This window comes from Haliaeetus albicilla, chromosome 4 (genome assembly GCF_947461875.1).
Source record: "Haliaeetus albicilla chromosome 4, bHalAlb1.1, whole genome shotgun sequence".
Taxonomy (NCBI): Eukaryota; Metazoa; Chordata; class Aves; order Accipitriformes; family Accipitridae; genus Haliaeetus; species Haliaeetus albicilla.
The window spans coordinates 29,420,530-29,445,380 of record NC_091486.1 but is presented as its reverse complement, the minus strand read 5'-3'; the positions used below and the strand labels follow the sequence as shown (position 1 = coordinate 29,445,380).

General features: G+C 41.8%; 1 protein-coding gene across 5 annotated transcripts in view; it reads right to left on the bottom strand.

The window, feature by feature from the left end:
- The window catches only part of PARD3B (par-3 family cell polarity regulator beta), a 433,796-nt gene extending 414,180 nt beyond the window's left edge, over positions 1-19,616 (bottom strand). For 3 of the 5 annotated variants that reach the window (XM_069781654.1, XM_069781655.1, XM_069781656.1), the window contains exon 1: positions 19,204-19,616. In XM_069781654.1, coding sequence (XP_069637755.1) covers positions 19,204-19,323 — 120 coding nt within the window. In that variant the 5' untranslated portion in view covers positions 19,324-19,616. The remainder of the gene's footprint in view (positions 1-19,203) is intronic. The other 2 variants (XM_069781651.1, XM_069781652.1) reach the window with 2 other exon arrangements.
- Positions 19,617-24,851: the final 5,235 nt, after the last annotated feature.

Below are 24,851 nucleotides of genomic sequence, written 5' to 3'. Positions count from 1 at the left end.
TCAAACCACAAAAAAACTGAACCTCTCAAAAGATCAAGATACTTTTTAACATGGGTGTTTATTGGAGAAGGACACACTTGATCTGTTTGTGACTGGTTTATTCAGCTTATATGTCCTGATTTCAACACAGGAAATAAAATGAGAGATCACAGGAAGTAAAGCCAGTCTAAATAATATATCCATAATGCTTGTTTCTGGCCGAAGCACACATTTTGATTTTTAGGGAGTTTAAGAAGTTTTCTCCACAGCAAGACAACACAAAAGAAATTTTACTCCTCTTAAAAGGAATAAATTAAACATTCAAGTATGAGCTGAACCAAAGATTTTTTTTCAAAAGAACACAATTTGCCCTACCATTTAGAAGATCTGCTTTTAGAGCATAGCAGAGGAAGTTATTCCATGTAAACAAGTGATTTTCAAAAAATAAATTTTAAAAAAAATCTCATTTTATGTATTTTCACACACACACTAAGTTTTTTTTAAATTCATTCACTTTATCTTTCAAGACTAGTTGTGAAAACTTATCCTTCCCCCAATTCTTCTTTTTTTTTTTTAAATCATCTTTGGATGTGATATAGCCAAATGGTGCAATTACAAAGTAGGAAAGAAGTCCTGGGGGCGGGGGGTGGGAAATTACATAAGGTCACTTTAAATACCCAGTTTTAAAAGTTTCTGTCTTTGAAGGTGCTAAAAACCTGATGCCAAAACGGGGACTCTAATCAGATCAGGTCAGTACAGAAACAGATTTATCTTTGTCACTAAGGTTGGTTTTATCTCAGCACATCTGCAGTTTTTGTGAAGTCTGCTCACACTGTTTGCCTTGCTGGCTCTTAAGCATCAGACTGGAAAGAGCAAAACAAACAAAGACAACCAAACAATTCAAGCATGAGGCCTACGGAGTACCACAGACTCGTGACAGAAAAAACTATTACCCATCTGGGAAAGGGCAGAAAATTCTTCCCTTGTTTTTCTTTGAAGTCAAGGGGACTACTGAGTGAAGGCAGACACAGCTGACAACCAGAAAGCACAGTTTCTTTTCAGTCTTTTGAATGAAACTAAGGCAGCGTAAGCACAGCTCACTATCAGCTTTATACTTAACATGATAAATGGTCCAAAAAATTGCTAGTCAATCCCTAGTCACCAGAGGGCCTAGAATATTTCTTGATCTTTAGCCATCTTCAAGTTATTATGCTCCAAGAAATTAACAGGACTATGTACTACTATGACTACAAGTCAAGACACAACAGCAAGGACTAATAACCACTTCTTTGCACTTCCTTCACCTATCCTCTTCACACCATCATACACCAAACTTCATTTTGGATGAAAGAAACTCATCCTTCTCCCATTCTTTTTCTTCTTCTTTCCTTCTCTCATTCATTTTCATGTACAATTAACAACTTCTGTTTTTCTTGAGTAGATGGAAAAACAAACTTTTACAAGTTACAATAGCCACTTCTTCACAGCAAGACAGGCTCAGACATCAGAGAGCTTCCATCTTGGGCGGTCTCTCAAGGTGAAAATGCTTGCTACAAGGAACGTGACATACAGGTTATATACATGCCACCATCACCTCAGTTTCATGTGTTTTTTAAAAGTGTTCCAGTTCACATTTTATGATAATGATCCTGCTCTGAGCGCCTGGAAGACAAATGATAGAACACAAACACACTGAAAGTTTTTCAGACAGTTTATAAAGCATGGCAAAGTGAGCACAGTGAAGAGGTTTCCTCCACTTGAGTCACTTGACACCTGCATACTATAGGCAACAGCAGAGCAGAAGGACAGTGATTCTCCTCTGTCCCTCAGAGACAGTGTTTGCAAAGAAGGACTAGAAAATTTCTTGTTCTTTAGCCATCTTTAAATTATTATGCTTTGAGAAATTAATAGGACTATGTACTAATAAATAGAAAGTCTTTTCATTTTCACAAGGCAAGGAAGGTAGTTATTCATCTCACCTACTGAAATCCACTATCACTAGAGAGCAGAAACAAGAGAAAGTTGGTTTATCCTGCAAGTTGAATACGCAGGGCAAAAAAATACCCATCTCCCACATTAGGTCTGAAGAAGGAAACAGAAAAAACTGCAGTGATATCCCTAGCACAGAATTCCCAACAATCCAATAGTCAGAGCACAGATACATAAATCCAAAATGACCCAGAGTATTTTAAATTACACTCAACTTTTATTTCATTTGCAGCACTGGAACCCTTCAAAAATAAGAGCATTCTGATTTTATACTGAATCTGAATGTGAATGAGAACCACTCTCTGAATATGGCCCACTATCTGAATATAATCTGAGTAAAATGACGTAGAGAACACATCAGCAGAGTGATCACATAGCCCACCTTTACATTACACTCCAGCATTTGACATTTAAGAAGAATACTTCCGTGAAGAACCAGTATGCAAAACCAGAACAGGCAAAGATAGCTGGAGACGTGCATTTAGATAAAGAGGTCCACACACTGCAGTTGTAACTACAAAAAAAACTCCCCTTAAAGCCTCACTTGAAACTGGAGTGCGCTGTATGCCAGGCTCTGAATCCAAGATAACTATATGAATGCAAGAATGCAAGTGTAAAGTGATCTTTAGTTATAAACTAAGAATATCCTTTAGCTTATCAAGCCCATTAGACTAGATTGCTTCAACAATGTAGAAACACAAAAGACTCACCCCTATGTATGTTAACACAACAGCTCCAGAACAAAACACCTCTAAGTAAAACCACAATATTTTAAGCTTTAACTTTCAGATCCCAAGTTCTCTGTGTCAAGTATTAGCTACAACATTCAGAGTAGTATTGTTACACTAATAAGCAAACTGCTACACAGCTACAGGCACCTGGCAAATGATTAATTAGCACCGAGTCTGGCTTTTTGTTTGATATCTGAAGGTAACACTGGGGGGTTGAGGGACCACAGTCACGATTTCTTAAACTCCAACTTAAAGTGAGCACACAGAACTATAAAGCTGCTCCTTCAAATTGCCACCCATTTTTCACACAGAAATGACGGGGGGGGATAAGAAAATAAGAAAATAAGAAAATAAGAAAATAAGAAAATAAGAAAATAAGAAAATAAGAAAATAAGAAAATAAGAAAATAAGAAAAGCATGTGTACAAGACTACTGTATTTCAAAAGCAAAGTCCAGGTTAAGTGAGTGAACAACACTGTTCTTTCGCCAACTAAAACTGAAGATACCTTTAAATTCTAATCATTCAATACAGCTACAGATAAGAAAAACACAGGCTGGCTGTAAATTCACACAAATCCATTTGTAACAAACTCAGCACTGAAGATCTTGAACAAAAAAAATGATAAATGGCTCAGCATCTACAATAAGAGCAGCCACCACTTCAGTCCTGCATCTAGAAACTATCTAAGATTATTTCATTTACAACTGTTTGGGCCTTCCTTTGATAAAGTGATTAATGTATTTGCAGCTGACACAGGACTGCTTATCAGAAGCAGCTGGGAGTTTCAAACATGTGAATGAGGAACAGCAGACTCCAAACATCCACAAAACCGAATACAAATACCTGTAAAACAATGCAGATTAGGTATGCTGAAATCCTGTAAACCTTATAACAGAAACCGAGCTTTAGACAAAGCTCAAGTAAGAAAAAACAGTGGTAAATTACAGAACTACATCCTTAATTCCACATAGAAAGCCATTACATATATTTTGGAAGAGAAAAATCCTCTCCTTCAATCATATGAAAGTATTTCACTTATTTCACAGAAAACAGTAGGACTTTGCAGCTGCAGGGCCATCCTATTTTCTGCATGAATCAGGCACTGAGCAGAGGTTGGGGAGGAATTTTGCCAGAAGGTTGGCAGACTTGCACTGTCAGTAAGGCCAGTCAGAGCCCACACCACCACTGTCTTCTCACACTTCCAAGGCTGGTTCATTGCAGCAATAAACTCCCACTGGTGCCACTTCCCATATCAACCCTAATCAGTTCTCTCCACGCTATCAACCTACTAGCAGTTACGGTTCATTGCTCTCTATTTAGAGACGCGTTAAGCATGGATTTGGGGTCTTTTTCCTCACTCAGAAGACAGAGAAAATACATGACCTTTCACAGTACATTTGGTCACTGTGCTCCAAAATAGAGCCATTAGGGACAATTGTAGGCCCCAGTGCTAGAAAGATGCAGAGACAGCCATGGTAGTTTTAAATACCCAAAGCATTAGAAGTATTTGAAGATTAAGTTGAGTCCCTTTGAGGCAGAAGTTCATCACAAGAGAAAGTAACAGATCAACTAGGAATTGGATGTGCGGGGAGAGAAATAAAGGATTTCCAACCATACAGGCGTTGGAGCAAGGTCTGTACTAGATGAAGCTGTTACATGCCACTTTGTTCTCACATGAAACACTAAATTAACCAGCTTCCCTCCTCCCTTCTCAGTGGCAAAAATGACTGGGTCAAGAATGTTCTGAAGGCACAACTAACAGGCAAGCACTGCCTAATTCCATAAAGATTAGTCAACTTCACTGGTTCTGGCTATTACTTGAAAGAAAGTGAACAGGAAATTTTTAAAAGTAATAAAAATATTTACCAGCATAATATTACACCATGGGAAGTATTATATAATCTCTCTTACATTTTGTTATATTAATAAAATTTATATTATCACAGTACAGTATTGGGTTTAGTATTTGACTCTGAGATACAGCAAATACAGCTGGTGAATAGCCCAGATGACCTCTCCCTCCAATCATATTGGCAGAGCCATGTGATGGAACTGGATGAAACCCAAACAAGGACAATTCTCTCGCTGTTGAGATCAACTTCCACCTTCACCTGACTGAAAAATACAGAACATGCCAGAATTAACACCTCATCAAAACTTCATGCCGTATGCCTAACCACATCTCATGAAGCGGATTTTGGCCAGAGAGAAGACAACAAAGGCAAGAATGAGGTTATTCACTCTTCCATTGAAATTCAATTCCACTAGTGTGCAGAGAGGTTCCTCCCGCCCTGCCCCTTATCCTGAAGGGCAAAAAGAACTGCTTTCTTCTGCTCCTCCAAGTATCTTCAGGAAATAGAACCAAAAAAGGGTTGGGAAGGAACGGCTTCAGAGATTTAAAAGAAAAGAGAAGGTGGCAAAGCAGAATGAAAGTCATTGCAAAACAGCTAACAGACAGGTAAGTAGAGCATTCAGCTCAAATGTGGAAAATGACACCTGAGGCACACATTCCAGTTACTGTTTGGCGGCAACTTCCTCCAACCCTCGGACCAGGAATTTCTTTCTATAGCTTGCAGAAGGGCCACATGGAAACTTTCTTTACACAATTTTAATTCAGTCAGTACAATCCCACAAGAAACTTCAAATGAAAACAACAGCTGGTAAGCAAACTTGATTAAATGCTGTATTTGCATATATTTTGCAACAGTTCCGAGATGCCATTATAACCTTCCTTTTGCATTTTGATGCCATCCATCACTCATACAGATAAGTCCAATTTACTTTTCAGTCAACTACCTTGTTCATTCTCTTTTGGCTCCACAACTGTACCCACATACATTGGCTCCACATATTATGCTATGCTCAAGCACCAACACAAGTAAGATTTCACTGTAAAATTAAACAAAGAACTATTGGAAATGCCTACAGCAAACAGGACATAACAGCCATTATTCACAAGAATGCTCAAGGCTAACCAGGTTACAGGAATGCTTTATCACAATGCACTATCAATAGGACTTCCAGTGTAACATTGCCATCTCGTTAACAGAGGTGATTATATCTCAGTTTCCCGACTCACCTACACAAACGCCGGTAGAGAGCCAGTCACTGACCAGTTCAGCCACAAGATACTGAAGGCTTTTCAGCAAAGTAATTGGATCTACTTTCACTAAATTTTATCGCTATGTGCGGTGCCTGAAAAAGGAAACCAGCACATGCAATGAAGCAGTTGATTCTCTTTTTTAAATGGCTACTAAGTAAGGAAACAGCCATTGTCAGTTAATAGAAAAAATGATAACATCAGAATCTGCTGGTATAATGGTCACATACGCTAAGTGATTTGGCCTCCTACAGAACCTGCAACAGCTTTGACTGCATTATTAGAACTATCTCTTACGCTAACTATGAAGTTCGGCTCCAAAACAAAAAACAACAAGAAAAAAGCCTGAAAATTCATTACATGAGCTTTAGCCAGGATTACTACAGTATTAAACAGTTTGATCATTAAATTGTAGCTTGTATCTTTGAGTATTAACTCACATATTTATCTAAAATCACCACATAAAAAGTATGATTCATACTCATAGTTTAAAAACTAAATCCAGGTTTTTTTCTTCCCAGTCAAAAGAAACTCCTTCCCACAAAGCCTCCTCCTCTATCAAACTTACACACACACATTGCAGAAAAACATTTTTTCACTAACAAAAAACAGCAGTATGAAACTTATCATGGACAAGATGTTTCAAAACGGAAATAACATTTCGCAGAATGTTAATAGTCCACTACAACTACTGTCTGCAACATGGTACATGGAGCTAAGACCTGCACTGTCAAGTCTGCTTACAAACACTAACATCCTGCATTTTGCTATACCATCAAGTTGGGGTTTTTTTGCTCTATTGATAAGCCAAACAGTTAATCTCTAAACACACAATGCATAAAAGGGATCACTTCAAATCAGAAAAATGGAAGACATTTATAATCACCACAGCATTCACACTTGAATGACAGCTAAACATAAAGACACAAGAAGCATTCAGCCATCTGGAAAGAAGCTGGTATTTTTTTCATATTGTCTATTCTCAAACCCTTAAGGCACGAGTCAGAGGTTGACCAAGACTTCCATTTAGTGAGATGCTCATTTCATATCTACAGCCATTAATGAACTGCAGTATGAACAATAAGCCAGACTCCTCCACTTTTGTTGAATTCAAAAGATGGTTGTGCCATACCAAGACAAACAATGTGTGTATACTGCCAGATGTATGTTACATTTGAAACATCTGAAGTTACCAAAAAAGACCTACCTAGTGTTGTCCTAGTGCCTTTGAATATGGCTTATTTAATAAAATGATGATAGCAATGAGTAAGTATTTTGTACTTACAGACAAGAAAGAATACGATGGCAACATACATAGCTGCAAAATTAATGATTTATAAAAAAAACCCACAACTAAAGTAGGTATTCAGCCTCTATTCAGAGTTAAAAGGTAGTGAACATTGCTGCAGCAAAACAAACAAAAAAAGGACATTGCATGTACAGCTAGCAGAGACCTGGGACAAGGAGAGTGAGGAGAAGGATGCTTTAGCACTTCAGCACTACATTTTTAATACTACATGAAAGGTCTAATAAGAAAAAGCACGCTGCACGTAGAAAAGCAAACCATATACTCCTTTCAGCTTCTGACTTGCTGCAATTACTCCCCAATAACACAAAAAAATCTAATTTAAATGGAAGATGGCTAAACCAACATTTTTCCAGACTCAAGGATTAAGGGATCAACACTGGCATACTCCTATCTCATCCATCTTACTTCAAGTGGGAAGTATGTGAGAAGGATAAGAGTTTAGAGCAATTTTGTTCTGTTGACAGTTTTGAAAAGTAAGTGGATTGAATACAACAGTAATCAGAGGGAGGAAAAAATCCTCAGAAGTAACATATTTAAAATGCACAGGCCATGAGTGTTCTTTCAAGCATTTCTAAGTTATGTTGAGTATTTTGAGCAAAAATTAATTCTTAATTTTGCTACTTGTAAAGCCAGGGGAGTGGTTTCTATGAGAGTTTTTCAGGTAAAGTTAGTATCTCCCATCAGTCAGCAGCTCAATGAGAGCTATCCAAATAACTGTTCCTGAAACACTAGTACAGAAGACTTCTCTGGATTTTCTAGTGCTAATCTTCTTGCCTAACATAGAGGAGTCATCATTTATCATTGACAGGACAGACCCTAATGTTAGATTGTATTTTTTTTTTCCCCAGACACAGATGTCTACTTCGCCCCTCCCCCCCCCAAATCTATCTTCCTTTTTCACAGCAGTCTAAACAATGCCTGCATCATGACTACTACTATGCAAATGCTGGTCTCTCTCTCTCTCTCTCTCTCTGCGCATTGTCAAAATGTCAATGAACCTTCTCCTTTTTGTTGCCTAACACAACTATTTCAGGTTTCCAGCTCTTCAGGGAGTTTTCTTTTTGTAGCTCAATGCCAAGAACTCCTAAAACATTTGTTCAGAATACATTCATTACAGACAGCAGGGCAAAATTAATTGTGAATTGGCAGCAGCTAGGTTTTTCAAACAAGCCTAATTCTGTGGCAGCTGACCATGTTAACTCCCTTCAGTCCTTGAAAAATTTCAGCAAGTCTTTCTACAAGACATGGGAAGATTCAAGGGAGCAATCTCCTTTCCAATCTTCTATTCTTTGGGCAGACAAAGAACAGGTTAAGAGGTACCAGAAGCAGGAGATGACAGCCAAATTTCCAACATCATCTAAAAAAAAAAAATGCCATATTTGTTAAATAGGGCAACTGCTAGAAACAGACTTCTGAAAAAAAATATGCCAATAAAGTAAATTTTATAATAGTATATAGTTGCAACCTATCCTACAGAACGGGAAGGGGGGAGGGGGATGACAACCTGGAGGAAAAGACAAAAACAATTTCTACAGAAAATCTCAGTAGAGTGAGTAACCTAAAGAAAATACAATTGAAGTCAATGAGTCAAAGCGAAGTATGCCACATTTTTGGCACACTAGAGCAGACCAGATACTTCCTCAAATTTAGAAGTCCTTACTCAGTATGAAATAAACCCGCTTGTAAAAATAATCCAATACATTGCTGACAAACCCTTACTGTAGCCAATTATTTTATTTATCAGAAAAAAATGTTATACCTTAACAAAAAACATTGTTATAGCCAACAACTTTTTCACTCAATGTGAATGGAAGGAATGTGATTTGGAGGTAAACTGCATTTTCATAGCGTTCACAATATATAGACATTTGATTGACACAATAATGTATTTGCCTCATTTTTTCCTACAAGCTTAACAAATACTGATTTTTTTTCTAAATGCAAGCCCTCTGGAGTCTTTACTCTGCAAAAAAACTTCATGTATGACTTCTGGTTTCCATACCGGTTTTCATGTAGAATAACTCACAGTTCAAGTAAAAAGCAAGATAATTAATAAGAACTTCTTTAAAGAAATAACTTAAGTAGTGAATGGAAGACTTCAAGATTATTTATTTTAAAAAATAGAAGCTTGTTTCAGTTAAAAAAATGTACAGGTGAGATGCAGTACGATCATCCAATATACTGATGACAAAGTATGACATGCTAGAGGATCAACAGAGGAAGTTACCCACTTGGTTTTGTCCTGGATAGACTGAGGAACATTTTTCATTACACAACTGCATAGGCCTTACTACCCATGAAAGAGAAAAGGTATGACTAAGCCTCTCAAGGCTTAAACTGCTACAAAACAGCAACCTCACCTTGATCAGATTTTTAGAACCCCTGAATTACTTCTATTTTTAGAAAAGCTCCAGACACACTATCACAAGTAGCCTTGTTTATTGCTTCCCCTACTTCTGCACTACTGTATTTCTGTCCCACCTTTGTGGTGTTTAGCATCTAGGATAAAACCAACAAAAATTCCGAGATGAGAACCGTCCATCAAAATCCTTATGGAACTAGTTAAGAAAGCCTTATAGAAAAGGTTACAGCTGGCAGAATGAGAATTTCAATAGCTACTCAACCAGGGATCCACAGGAAAGACATTCTGCAACTGACCTCTAGGCAGGAGTTGCAGGGTTAGACAGCACATGCAGTTCTGACAAGGAAGAAGAAGTTAGTTAAGTAGAATTCCAAGTCACATACTATCTTCCTTATCCATACAACTCATCACTTACAAAAGGTCTGTATCCAAATCAGTCTACAGCCTACACTTCCACTAACAGCAAAGTCTTAAGTTTGCAGTCTGGTTTCACTTCTGGCTTGTACTCAGAAATAAAAAAAAGTTGGCAAGCAGAGAACGTTAGTGGAAAGCTCTGTAAGACGCAAAATACTATCCATCAAATTACTCACCAAATGAGTATCACAGGGGATTATTAAAAAAATTATCATAGTCAGTTTAGGCAAAAGTCACAGCAGGCGAACTGTGCCACTAAGAACTGCATTCAACAAAAAATGCCTGACCTACAGGAACTGAAGTGAATGGTACCTACATTCAGTACTAGACTCCTTAAAATATAGAAAAATGGTAGAATTATTACCCCAACCCTCTACATGAAATTCTGGCCCTACCACCATTAATGACATCCAGCACTGCAAGACTAACAAAAAAAAGAAAAAAGGCTAGGAAAGACTATATGCCCTCAAAACTTGTAGTTTGAGGAGAAACGTAAATAAGGAGCTACCTCTATATGGACGTCACTGAAATTCATAAAGATGCATTTAATTTCAGTCTGCCTGCCCACAGACACACCAGCCAAGAGAACAGCTGCAGAGCAGGTACTTGCACCTTTTCAACCAGTCATCTTCCATAGCAGCTGAAGATCACCTGCCTACTTACTGGAAAGACAGCACCTTGTAACAGCAGCTTTCAGGGAAATGTGAAAACACTACTTTGCCATTACCTTTCACAGGTAACAGGAAGGCGTAAATCCATGCCTAAATTAAAAGAAATAATCCTCAACTGTAGGATGGTCTACAGGTGGGTGCTCAAGGTCCATTCCAGAGTTCAGACACAGGACAAATCCATCACATACAGGGGATTAACCCATCAGGATTTGAGACATGTCTCTCCTTCAAACATCCAAATAGAGACATGCTGGATTCCAACCCCTTTGGAGCTGAAACTACTCTTAGTTGACCTGTACACTGACACCCAAATTAAAAGAAACAGGAGATGATTATATAATTTTTTCTCCTCTCAGAAAATCTATAACATACATACTCAGGTTTGCCAATAAAGATCAGCTCAGCTGTTGATGGATTGATGAGAATGAGATAGTATCTTCTGTAACAACCTGAAGGTCTTCTAAGGTTTTAGGGAAGAGTGATGAACAGGCAAACTGATTAGTCAAAGAAAAAAATAAAGCCACACAATTTCCCAGGAATGCAGGTCTCAGAGCTTCTTTGGGTTCTATCAAATTCTCCTTTAGTCTAAGCACTCAGTTTTCTTCTAATTGAGATATTACTGCATTTTTGTAAAGGAAAATGATAGGGAGGGTGCATGTTAAGATTCACCAATAGCTAGTATTTTACTGGGAATCTGGAAAACATTCTATCAGATAAGCTATACTGCAAAACCATTTGGCTCAATGGCCAGAAAAAAAGAGCCCAAACAGAGCCAGCTGTTAGCCTCTACCCATCAGACTGAATTCTGTGATTCCAAATATCAGTCTTTGTTACACTACAAACATTCATCTTCCTCCCTATCTACCGTTCATACAAATAGTATCCTCATTACCAGCTGTAAGAAGCATGCTCATTCAAGCATTCTGTAGTTTTCTTTTTCATATATGTAATAACCAATAAAGCACTGAAGTAAGAGGTCTCACTGTGGCAATAAACGCTGCCAGCGCACCCTCATGAAACCAATGAGCAACTTGTTTAAACCTCCCAATTCAGGAGCATTCCCAAGAGCAAATCTGAGCACTGGAGTAGTGCTATGGCACCTGCCACAACAAAGCGAAGTCATCAGTTCTGAATGGATGTACTGATGGCATAAAAATTACAGGTTTACACTGGAAAGTAAGACAGATTTTGATGACATTAAAATATTACAACAGTTCACTTAATGAAGGTGTCTATAGCACAATCACTAGGCATAAGAAAAAAAAAACATTTATAGAATCAAGTCTTACCTATTTCCTCTTCAAAGTGAGGATAATAGTCCAAAAAAAGTCCTATCCAGTGCAATCAGTAATTTCTTATAGCACAAAGTTTTCTTTAAAAAATGAGTTATTTAAGTAATCCTATGTAAGAAATAAAGTACTGATGATAAGACTCACAGAATTACCAAAACAAAATATAACCTGAGGGGAACAAAAAATGCTTTTATTAAGGAAGATACTACACAAGTACTGCATAGACTTTTTTTTCCAAAAGTTCTTGTAACATGCCGATTTTTAAAATTTTCATATGAAGCAGCTTTCTCGGTTTACCAATGTGTCCAGGCACTGTCTGGTCAGTGAAATTTAGAACTCCATCTCTATCAAAAAGTCATTCAAATGAGCCCATCATTTCTGTTTAGTCAGTTCCTTGACATAAAATATCTTTATGCATAAACGAGACTCAAGAATGAAATATAAAAATATAAAGCAGAATCTGTTTTCAATGATACTAATTGCTCAAGACCTTGATATTATCATATTCATTAAGGATGAAACACAGGCATCTTAATAGGGTGCTAGAGGGAGTCTTCAATAATGAAGCAGTAGGTCTTCATGCCCAAGAAAGCTGCAGTTATGACATTAGCATCACTAGGAAAGCCTAAAGAATGTTCTGCTCAATGGGGGAAGAAAACTGCTGCTTCAGTAGCAGGATCCAAGACTCTGCACAGTATGGTACAATTCAACTGACCTATCATCCTGAACAAGGAAAGAGGAAAGTATAGTCACATAACATGAACCATTACTCTCAAATAACTGTATCTGTTAAAAACAAAAACATTAAGTTTTTAAGAAAATACCAATAGAACACAACCCTCCATTTTCAAATACTTAGGAAAAAAAATATTAAAGCTGCATTTTATGCAGCAAGCAAAAGCACCTCCCGGTTCCATCCTGTGCCAGAAGGAATTTTTTTTTTTTTTTTTTTTAACATTAAGACTACCATACTACATCATGCTTCCCAAGCTGGAAATAAATACACAAAAAAATACCATTTGGGCTTTAAATTCCTTCCTCACAAATTCATACAAGACTACTGAGTTCATTTTCAACTGCACAAAGAGCAATAGGAAGCAGTCACTACTGAGAACTCTGCACTGTTCTTCAGTGGTTTTGACTTTTAACACTCAGTTATTACAATATCTTTGCTGTCTCTAAAGTGATAACAACTGAATAGTACTCAGAACTCGATAAATATAATCTGGGAGACAAAAATGAAAATTCTGCATTATCACATACACTGAAGTCTGACCTGCAGTATTTCAATTATGAGTTATTCTCATTTTGCCTACTGAATTTCCACCAGTTTTATCTGGCTCCACCCTTCACCTGAGCTCCCCTGAAACACATTAACATCAGATAACTTAATGTTCAGCCAAAAGCCCAAGTTACTGGCAGTAGTCTACTTCTTAAAAAGAACAAAGGGATCCAAGTCCAATTGCAGTTTTTCTGTTTGGATTATAAACACCTGTTAGGAAGAGAAAAGGAGACTGGAAATCTACCAAAATCTTATTACATCAACGCTAGTGGCTACCATGCAGCACAGCAGCAGCAATTTTATGCACAAGTCATAAAAAGGCAGGCACTTCTTAACTCTCAATTTTTCAGGATCAGTGTAAAAGTGATCCTGAAAATTCTTTAAGAGACTCAAAATTCTGCCACTTGAAAGCTACTTCCAGTCTCAATGAAATACCACCACCAGTGTTATTAAGTCAATAACAGAGTTTGTTTTCTACAGAATTTTTTTAAATCATTTGTCTCCTCCCCTTTTCTTTACTCCCCCTACTTACATGGCCTGTCTTCCTATATATGAGTCAGTCACCCATAAGCTCATACAAGAGTAATGGAAGAGCAGTGTATTGAGTTATATTCTCCTTTTTTAGTATGGCATCATAGTGGACAAATCTGAAGGCTGAATGCAGAAGTGATAATCAAGCCGTTCACTGAAATACATCAGTTTCCAAGACAATGTAAAAGCTCGCTAACATACTGTAGCTGATTGAGCAATACTAAGACAAATATGGGAATGAATAGTTAAAACATTTCCTATCAAAAAAGTACTTAAAAACAGATCTCAGAATTGTTTTAGTATAACAAAGATTATGGATTAACCCCATCCCTATTAGAGCATAAAATAAAACAAACTTTCTAAGACTAACTTGGATAGAAAAAAAAACCCCAAAAACAAAAAACCCACACCAAAAACTAGAGACCAGGTCCAAGACAAAAAGTGCCACACAAATACAACTGTATTGCTCTGTCTTTATAAAGGACTAAATACTTAACAATTTGTGCCAAACAGAAAAATGGTCATAACAAAGCATTTCTTTCAAAACTTTCCACATATATCTTCTGAAGAAATGTTATGTTTTTGCAAACATCTTTTGTAAGCATAGAATTTGGAGTCAAAATAAATTGTCATTTTCCCTACCCCCAACGTTTTTAGAGAAACTACAAGAACATTTAGTACTCCTTCTGCTTGCTGGCTCATTTACAACAGCAATACTCCAGAAGACTAATTGTCATGTTGTGGGGCAAGCAAGAACAGAAAGAAAGGGGAGAAGTATTTTATTATTAGGAATCAGAAAATGGTAATCAACAGTCAAGCTGCAGCATTAGCTCTTTAAATGCATCTAATTTGGGAAAGATCGCCAATACAACCCAAACAACCCACTATTTCCACTCTAATCAAAAATGCACCATTCTTCAAATCAACTTAGTCACTATATTATTGCTTCCTTCTCAGTCTGACTGCCAATCAAAACTACGATTACCATTCCAGAATCAACTGCTGGCTTCTGTACATTCTCGTCAGTGGAAACACACACTCTAATGTCTGTAAAAACTGGAGGTCGAGTCCCTGTAAGACAGTTCAACTAATATTTGATTGTCCTTGTCAGCATTCCAAAAGGGAGACCCAGAAAGGCTGTGAAAGTGAGCCACTCAAGAATTTCACGGTGCTTAAAATGACAAATTTTAAACTGATATTTAAATGACAAATTGCAGTGCTTATTAATTCTGGTACATGGCTTCCATGTCCCACCCATTCAACTGGCTTCTATGACCAAGACTTCAGACAGTCAAAGTAGTCACTTCAGTCAAGTCACCTATGTAAGTGCCATGCATGCAAACATGAGTAAATCAATACACAGGTGATAAACGCCACTTCCCCATCTCTGGCTCCTCCAGAGAGATAAGGAACATCTGGAGCAGCAAGATGTTTTTATACATTTTCCTGGGAAAAGTTTCACTGCAGCTTAAAGAAAAGTCATTGTGGATTTCACCTGCTAGTCTCACAGCCATTCTTTTCCCCGGGCATATAGCACTTTCTGTACCAACAGCCTTTGAGTTAGCAAACTAGCACCTCCAGCTGAACCAAGGGCTTCACTACAAAGCTGGTAATTCAAGTATTGCCTCCTACTTGGGGGTAGCAGCATTTCAAAGGGGAAAAGTATGAACACAATGGTGCATTTAGCCTGAACGCATTTAGGCCTGTATACATTGAGGAATTGCTTTCAACAGAAGAACCACACAGATCCAGACAACACCACAGGAGCGTATGGCACCCTTCAGTGCTGACCCAGAAGCCCTCTCTTCCTCTCTCATCCACATACTCAGGAAAAAAACCCAAACAAAAGGTGTCTCACAATTCACTGGAAAACAATCAGTGATGTACCTTGTCTTGCACCCAAGGGCTATGCCTTATAGTCACAAAGAGGCAAACACAGTAACAACAGGCACAACAACTCAAGTATTTTGCAGTACATGTGCCCTCACTCAAGCAAAGAATCCAGAAAAGATGACATGCAAGTGCTCCCCAAGGCACCAAAAATACCAAGTTACAAGAAATACTAAGGGACTGGGCTGACAACAAGGAATTATTAGTCCTACTGTATCTACCTGTCGGCAGGAATCCTTATCACACACATTACTAGACCGCAACAAAAGCAGATCCTAAGTCACAAAAAAGTTCCACCAAGCTTCATTTCACTGAAACACAAGTAACTTTCCAAGATGACAGTCACTTCCCTGAAAAATTTATTTACAGTTCTCACAAAGCAGCTGATCAACAAAATGTTTTCTCAAACATCTAAGACAATTCACCTCATGAAATCCCAGAGCACAGAAATCTCTTAGTTGATACTGTAATACAGACAACAGTTCGTAAGTCCAGACAGTTATTTGTATCCTCCAGTGAATCAGACAAGATCTGCCCATTCAGAACTGCAACAGTACCTCTAAAGCCTACTGCTTAACTCAGTAGCATCAAAAAATAATCACTGTCTGATTTTTCAGCTGAAACTGGCCCAGTATTTTGTTTCAGTTAATGAAGCAATTGAGCCTTCGCGACCAAGCCTTGCCAACACAGCCCAGCCAAAAAACCAAATCAAACTTGTTAAGAAAACGCAACAGGCTACAATAAGCAACTGCCTGCAGAGTTCTCAGCTACTTACCAAAAGTCTCACAGAAACCAGAGACTTAATCATTTACTGCATCAACTTTCCTCCCATTACAAGTATAAAGAAATGCTGAGTACTTTAAACCAATTAAAAATTTTGCTATTTTTATACACAGAAATTCAAGTATTTCACAATATAGATGAATTAATATTCTAATCTCATATCTTCCCCTTTACCAGACAAGCGACTGCAGTGTAACAGCAAAACTAGGCTTCCAGAACAACCCCCAAAATACAGAGCCTCTCACACACATTTTTGTGGTATTTGACAGTACCAAAACTAATAAAAATTTCCTAAAGCTTGTATCCTAGCTACCTTTTTCATCTTCCATTCTGCAACTATGAAAGATACTCTTCGTATCAATTGTCCTCCCTTCTCCAAACACTTTAGGCACTTCAACAATACCATTTTGCACTTTATTCTTTTAAATGATTTCAACCCTTGAAAAAAACTACATAAAGAACACTTAACGTGCCAACAGAAACAGCAGCATTCTGCCACAGGAAGTATTCCAAACATTCTAAATATTTTGAAAAGAAAAACAAATCTTCAGTTATCTTTAACATAAACCTGTTCACATGCCCACACCTCACAGCAGATTTCAGCTACTGATTATCTTGAGATAATCCCATTCTCTATAAGATTTTACATTTTTGTAAAGAAAGTCAATTTTAGAAAGAGCCGATAGAAGGAAAATGGTAAATCACCCAATCCATCCACGTTAGATTAGACAAAAACTCTCCACAAGGTAATAAAATCAATTGTTTGTGACATCTGTATGATCTATTTTACCAACCCCAAATTTTCTCTCAGGAAAGAGCACTAACTCTAAACGATACTTGTCAAGATAAGAGGAAATTTATCTATTTATCTTTTTGGCTAGTACCACTGCAAATCATGTAGACTGAAAACTAACTAATCAAAGCACTGCAGGAGAACTGTTTAAATCTCCAGTGAAGAGGTGCAGGAGAGGGTGCAGAAGTCATAAAACTTTCTTTAGTGACTTGAATGAAAACCTGTTCTGTATTTTTCAGGTCCTTAGGTTGCTTCCCCCACCCTGTCTCTTTAGACATTCTTGTACAAGCTCTGAATCACCATTACTTGAGGCGATCAGCAATTTTTGTACAAACTGGTCTGTATCCACTTTGTCCATCTACAATGCAGCATAGGGAACTTAAGACTTCTATGAGGAAATAGCCAGAAAAAAGTTTTATTTGCAAAGGTAAGAAATACAACGATGTCAGAAACATGAACTCCGGCCTCTGGCTGTCCCATAGAGAAGGCTAGATGATTTTGACCTCCCACTGAAAGGGGCGTAGGAGATGACTGCTTCACATAAAAATAATTTTCTTCAAATATTACCTAAATAGCAAATCGGGTACAAAATCATGAGAAACTAATTGGACTGTAGTACATCTTAAATGTCCAGCATTTATCTGAACCTTTCTCACATTGTTGGAATGTCTCTCCTATAAATTGCCTTCTGAACAGTCCGGGCCTTACCTAGAAATGCAGACAGCCTTCTACTCCTTTCCAAAGGAATTAAAAAAAAAAAAAAAAGAAGAGAGAAGGAAAAGCATTTGAAGTATTTATACAAAAGCTTTGTAGGCCACCTTTCAGCCGTCATCATGAGACTAATTCCAATGTCATCACAAGCACAAATCAAAGCTGAAATCAAATTTTTAATTTCTAAGTTCAAGTCAGCTGAAAGTAGTTGTTTCTGATAAACCCCACTCTTGAACAGAGACCATATGCCTATTTTAGTACTCTGAACCATACTTCGGTGCAAAAGATCTCATCGAACTGTTGGCTGTAACAGCACCGGGAATTCTAGAAACATTTTGCAGTTGTTACACACATGCAATATTCATTAGGAAAAAGATTTTTCACACAAAATGTTTGTCAAGCTCTATGTATCATAAGGCAGGTTAAAGCATGACACTTGCTCAGAAAGACTAACATGGTGACCACTATAGTCTCTACCACAGAGCAGTCTCAGCTGTTCATGATGGACTTAACATGTCAGTAGCAAGTTTCTCTCAAAATAAGCCTGCAAGAACAAAAAGTTTACTTCCAGTTTTGCACTCAGGATATCAAACAGTTGACTGGGCACAGAAGAAACCAGCACAGGGCATAAAATAGATCCCATAAGCCGTTGGCCGTACTTTTTCTTTTTATTCGGATGTCTTAGGAGGATGGACAATCCTGCAAGCCCTTAATTCAGGGCTTGTAACCGGAATCTCTTTCACAATATTAACCAGTATCCTATTAGCCTTCGGCACCTGCCTCTTGGAAGAAAAAGAAAAAAACTATTTTTATGCTCAATTAGGTACAACCTAAGAAAAACTCGAGCTCCTTTCATGTAAGGGAAGTCACCTACCCATGCAGAGAGCACCACACAGAGCAGCTGATGCCAGAAAACACGAGCTTTAATGGAAATAACCTAAGCTGTATTTGTGTTTATCGAGTTTGTTAGTCAACACGCACAGCAATAACATAAGAAACCTTAAAACACGTAAAATAAGCCAGGCTAGCTTCTTAACTGAGCGGAACACGCCCTCCGCCCGCCAGCATCTGCTGTTCGCACAAACTATCTGGCAGGGGGATTCACAGCAGGGGCCCACGCGAGACGGGCGCCACCAGGACCGTGCCCCGTGGGCCCCACGGCCGCGGGGCCTGGTAGCCCACCCCTCAGCGCCGCCAGCCGTTAACCGGCCGCCCCTCGCGCCGGCCCCGGCCCTTTCCCCCGGGCCACCCCTCGCGCCGGCCGTTACCCGCCCGCCCCCCGCTCCCGCCGGCCCCTCACCCCGCAGGCCGGCTCCGCACACGGCCCGGCCCGGGCCGGCCCCCCGGGCGGGCAGGCGCCCTCACCTTCTCCTGGGCCTTGCGGTAGCGCTGCAGGGCCTGCTGGGTCAGGTCGCGCACGCGGAGCTGCCCGTCCTTGCAGGGCACCACGATCCCCGTCCGCCCGAAGCACACGGTCACTTTCATCTCAGCGGACCGCCATGCCCTGCCCTGCCCTGCCCGCCGAGAAACGGCGCCCGCGCCGCCGCCGCCGCGCGGCCCGGCCCGGCCCGGCGGGAGGGGGGCGGCGCAGGTGCGGGAGGCGCGGGGGCGCCGGCAGGTGCCTGTCCCCGGCCCCGCGGCGCGGCGGGGCGGGGGCGGGCCGGCAGGTGCGCGCGGAGCCGCGGGGGCTGCGCCTCACCGCGCGCGGGCAGCACCGGCAGCGCCGGGAGCGAGGCCGCGGCCGGCGGCCTCCTTCCGCCGCGGCGGGCCGCTGTGCCCGCCCCTCCCCGCCCGGCTCTCCGGGGAGGCGCGGGCCGGACCGGGCGGGGCGGCCCCGTACGGCGCGGGGGCGCGGCGGGGCGGCCGGCGGCGGCGGCGGCAGCGCCGCTGGGCCGGGGCAGGGCAGCGCCGGGCAGGCCGGGCTTAAAGGGGCCGCGGCGCCCCGCGGGGGGGCACGCCGCCTCGCGTAGCCCACGCCGCCTCGCGTAGCCCACGCCGCCTCGCGTAGCCCACGCCGCCTCGCGTAGCCCACGCCGCCTCGCGTAGCCCACGCCGCCTCGCGTAGCCCACGCCGCGCGAAGCGGGGCAACCGTGCAGCCTGGGGACGGGCGCCCACCGCGCCGCCCGCGCTGCGCTCACGCAGCTGCACCCAGGCGGCAGCGGCAGCAGCAGCTGCGCTCTGCCCAGTGCTCGCGGGCAGCGACCGGCGTGAAACGCTGACCCGAAACGGGGCACGCCGCTGTAGGGCACGGCGCTGCCGCGTGCCCCAAGAGCCCTAACAGCCCCCCCTGCCAGCGCCGCGCTGCTACCGCCCGCACAGCGCCGGGCTGTCCCGCGGCGGGCACCGCGCACCCCTCCCTCGCTGCGCAGCCTCCCGGCGCAGCGCAGGGCACGCGCACCCAGAGCGGGCCCTTTGCCACGCAAAGTACGGCCTGGGAGAAGCAACGCACAAAAACCTGCGCTGCGGTGCAACGACCGGGGCCGGAGCACGGCCCTCGCCCCGCCGAGCAGCGAAACGCACCGCGTTGGTGCGCGCCGCCTGCCCCGACCTACCCAGACGGTGACACGAGACCTGGCGCGCGCCTTGCCACGCCACGCAGCAGCTTGCAGGCATTCCCAAGCACCGCTTCTCCTCTGCAGTGTACAGCAACACACACGGAAACACGTTCGCCCAACACAGCGACAGCCCGTACCCTTCCAACGGGTGGTATGGCAAAGCCACGCAACCAGCCCAATGGGATGTCGCGCTCTGCAGGGCTCCCCAAACACCCGCTACTCTGCAAAGTACTTTTTTCAGTACCACGCGGTACCGAGTAGTGCCCCCCGCATCTTACCTACCACCAGATCGTGTAGAACACAGTGCAAATACATGAGACGGCCCAACACCATTACAATTGTAACAGATCAATCTACACATGAAGACGTGTGCAATGGAAAATCACCACAAAGCAACAAAAGGCAATATAAAAATACCTCTAAGCCACAGCGTGACGTCATACGGCACAAGGGGACTACTGCTGCAGTAAAAATAAATGCCCCCCCCAACTCAGATTAGCATTCAGAAAGGCAGCCCGCACCCTGGGCTGTATAACATAAACAAATGATAGTACCAGAGAAGTTGCAGTGGAAGTGGGCCAAAACAGCCTAAGCTGGAGGTCAAAGTGAATAGTGAAGTTTTGGGATGAGATGGGGATACAGACACATAAACTCCAGCAAGCAGAAAGTTTACGCAGGTTCCTTAGGAGCAGGCACATGCGGAGTGTGGGACTGCTGCAGTGGTAAACAATTCCTCCTTGCCTTTTCAAATCCGGACATGTCTGCCACCAGCCCACAGCACTTCAGAGCAAATCACAGGGAAATAATCTATTAAACCATATATAGAACTGCTTTTCCTGGGTATGGACATGTGTTTGCATGTGCAAGTGCACAAATGTGCATCCCATATATGTTGAACGAGAAAAAAAAGATTTTTTTTTTTTTTTCCCTTTCAGAGCAAAGCAGCAATGCAAAGGAACAGGAATATTCTGTTTCTTCAGGAAACACTGTGGGTAAGGTAGAATAGCTTGCAGGCCAGAAACACCCCCAGGGCGGGTAGGGCAGTGCTGGATGTGCTAGGGGCAGCTGAAAGGTTCCCTGGAGTCGGCCCATGGGGCCATCCCAGACCCGCCGCTGGGTCCCAGCTGGCTCAGCCCCAAGCCAGCTCACCGCTGACTCCCAACAGCAGAGCAGGGCCCAACAGTTTCTCATGGGTCAGCACCACTGTAAAGCATTCATCATGCTAAATAATTAAGCCTCCCAACTGCTGGAGAGACCAGCAGGTCAGCTAGGCTATGGAAATGGTTCACATGAAAAATAATAAAGGAAGGGAAAAGGGAAGACTTGGTATAACTCTTCACAATTCCATAAGCTTGTAAGGAGGGAGCAGCAGGGATACCTGGGGCAGGGAGGCAACAGCTCCTCACACCTTTCTTTGCTCTTGAGAAATTATAGGGGGGAGCAGTCCCACGCAGCAGCCTCAGAGCTGAGGCAGTGAGAGCAAGAGGCAGGAGGAGTTCAAGGCACTCCTCTATCTCAGCTGCTGACCTGCTGGTGGGAGGCCTGGGTCCTTGTGCTTATACGGCTTTGGCTACAGAGTACAGGGGGTTTTAGGTTAATGATTGACTGTGAACATAAAGGCTTCTCTCCTTCCCTGTTTCTCTCTCCCTTTCCCCTTCTCTCTCTGTTTATGAGCAAGGTCTGGCACATTCAGGAAAAAACATGGTATGGGGTTTTTTTTTTCCTCAAATGGAGATGATACACACTGTAACTGGAGCTGGATGGAGCTTGTTGACAGAGATAGTGTCTTGTGTTAGACCAGCTGATACATCTGGAAAAAATTATAACTATTTTGGCCCCAATGCCATACCTGAAGCATAAGCAGCAGGTTTCGAAGTGTCTATGGTTACGCTATAAGGACCTATAGTTATTTCAGAAAGGAAGAAAATAAAAGGTTTTCTTTAAATGTGCATGCTAAGTATCTGACAGAAACTGAGATTGTATTTAATTATCACACATCAACAAGGGGGAGGGAGGAGAAGTTGCAGAGGAATCACTAGAGTGTTTACTGTCTGATAGTGTTTGTCTGAAAGTTATGCATGGTATTGTAAATAAGATATTATTGTGTTCTGGGTGCACTACATATTTGTTTACGCTGAAACAGTCTGGAAGTCTTTGAAGCCAGCTGGTAACAATTAACACCTACATATCAAGGTTTTACCTGTAACTATCTCTGGGACTTCAGTCTGCACAACTTTCTACAAAGAAATCCTTTCCTTTATCAGAGAGCTGGCCATGATACTTTTCTTGGGGCAGGGAACAAGAAGGACACCGCACTTTTTTCCAAAAGTGAGTTCCTCCAATGCAGCTAACAGTGTGGCAAGAAAAGCTGTCATATTGGCATGGCTGAGAAGCCAAGTATGGGAGGACCAGGAATGTTGAACCGGAATTCCCATAAAACACTTCTTAAGAAACTACAGCCTGAGTTGCAATAGGGTGAAAGAGAGATGAAGGTAATTTTTACTTATCAGATCTCTACATAATCTGCTCCTGCATGGAATCATCAGGAATTATGACAAGAAAATACTTTCCTCGAAAAAAAATACCCCACGAACCTTTGAGATCTGAAGGCTTCCAAACCCCAAAGCAGCTGCAGAGTCACATACAGCTCTTCTTGTTGGGCACACAGAACTTCTAAGAACCACGTCATTGATATCATCCTTATGCCCACTTTAAACTCACTCAGAGTAAAATACAACAACTTTTAAGACCGACTAATAATGAGGTCTTGTTTTTACTATACTGTTGTGCATTAAGAGGGGCTGCCTGCTTGGTTCTTTTACAGAAATCTAAACCGTATTTCATTCTAAGGAGATCATCACCCGGGTAATGCTGTAAGCAGCGTAAACTGGCTTTGCCCCCCAGAGGAGGACTGCTGCTCCCTCCCTGCCCCAGCTGTTTGTTCCCATCCATTCCCTTTCGTGTGCCAGCACACACAGTTGTAGGCCTGTGCAATGAGATGCTGTGGAAATTAATTTTTTTGCCAGATTAGCTTTCAGCCAAATCAGTTCTGCAGAAACCAGAAAATCAGGAGAAATCAGAACTCGGCTCTGTAATGGGGTTTAAAGCCTGTGCTGGCCCAAGGGAGGGCATGGCACAGCAAGACGGCAGCCTTTTTCTTTTGGTTTATATCAGCTTACGGTGCTTTGCAGGCAGCCTGCTTATTAGAGTTTCAGACACAAATACATATGCATATCCATTAGATAATATTGATAACATTCATGTATCAGTTTCAAGAGAGGGGATGAGCAGATTTAACAGCTCACTGTCACTGAAGGATACTACTGTTGCCTTCCTCCCCTCCCTTCACCCTTTCCCACCTGATGTTTCTTGGATATCTCCATGAGCCATTTCAGCTCATCAGTCTGGTAGAAAACTAACACAGAAAAAGGAAAGGGTTTTCTGCTTTGCTGGCAAGCTAAGGCCTCTCAGGGAAGGGTCTGACACATCCCAGAGCAGGCTGGAGGGTGCGGGCAGGGCCCTGTGGCTGGGAGCAGGAAGGGGAGTGGACGAAACCTCCACTTTCATCAACAGCAATAAGTCATTTGCCCAAACAACTGCCTTAGCTAATCTATCGCGCTAATCTGCAGGCGGTTAGGACCATCCACTCAGTTCCGGAGCTCCTGAACACCAAATCAGAAATGCTACAGCCACAACACAAGGTGCTGACCAGGTATAAGCTCACTTTACACCATCATCATCGCTTGTGCTAGATCAGCCCTCCAGATAAAAGCATACTGCTTCCATCTCATCTGTGCTGTTTCACAGGACAGCAATGTGGTCGCATCTCCGTGCCTCACTGAGGTCACATCATTGGTACTGCTGGGAGTCTCCTGCGGTACAGATACTGTACCAGTAATGCATCCCCACTAGCATCCCTGCCCTCCCTTCTGGCCTTTCCCACAGTGGTATTGCATTAGCACAGTGCCAGCCAGAGGACTAGAATTTAAGACTTCCAAATTCATATTTTTCCAAGTTGAATGGCTCTTACAGTTTCTCTCTTATAACTGGAAATTGCCATAAGAATAATCAGCACTTTGCTTTTATATCTATGAGGCTTTATCTAAAGATCCCAAAACAGTCAGCAAATGTCAGTGAAGATCCGCAGGTATTGTGCCAGCAGACGTGGACTGGTTAAGCAACTTGCCTAAAAACACAAAGGAATTTTTCCTAGTTTTGCTGCTAACAAGACAACACAAGTTTTGACCTTTAATTTTTGGCTCTGAGCAGTGCCTCTCTCCTACACTATCACCCATTAGGCATTTAACTATTTGACAACAGTAGCCAGGGCTGCCAAAGAAGATGGTCTTAGAACACTACTGGCTCAGCCTCTTTTCTACCATTAATAAACCATGTAAAAGGAATACAGTCAATCTGAGTTCAGGTACATTCCAAAAGTCCTAAAAGACCATTAGGAG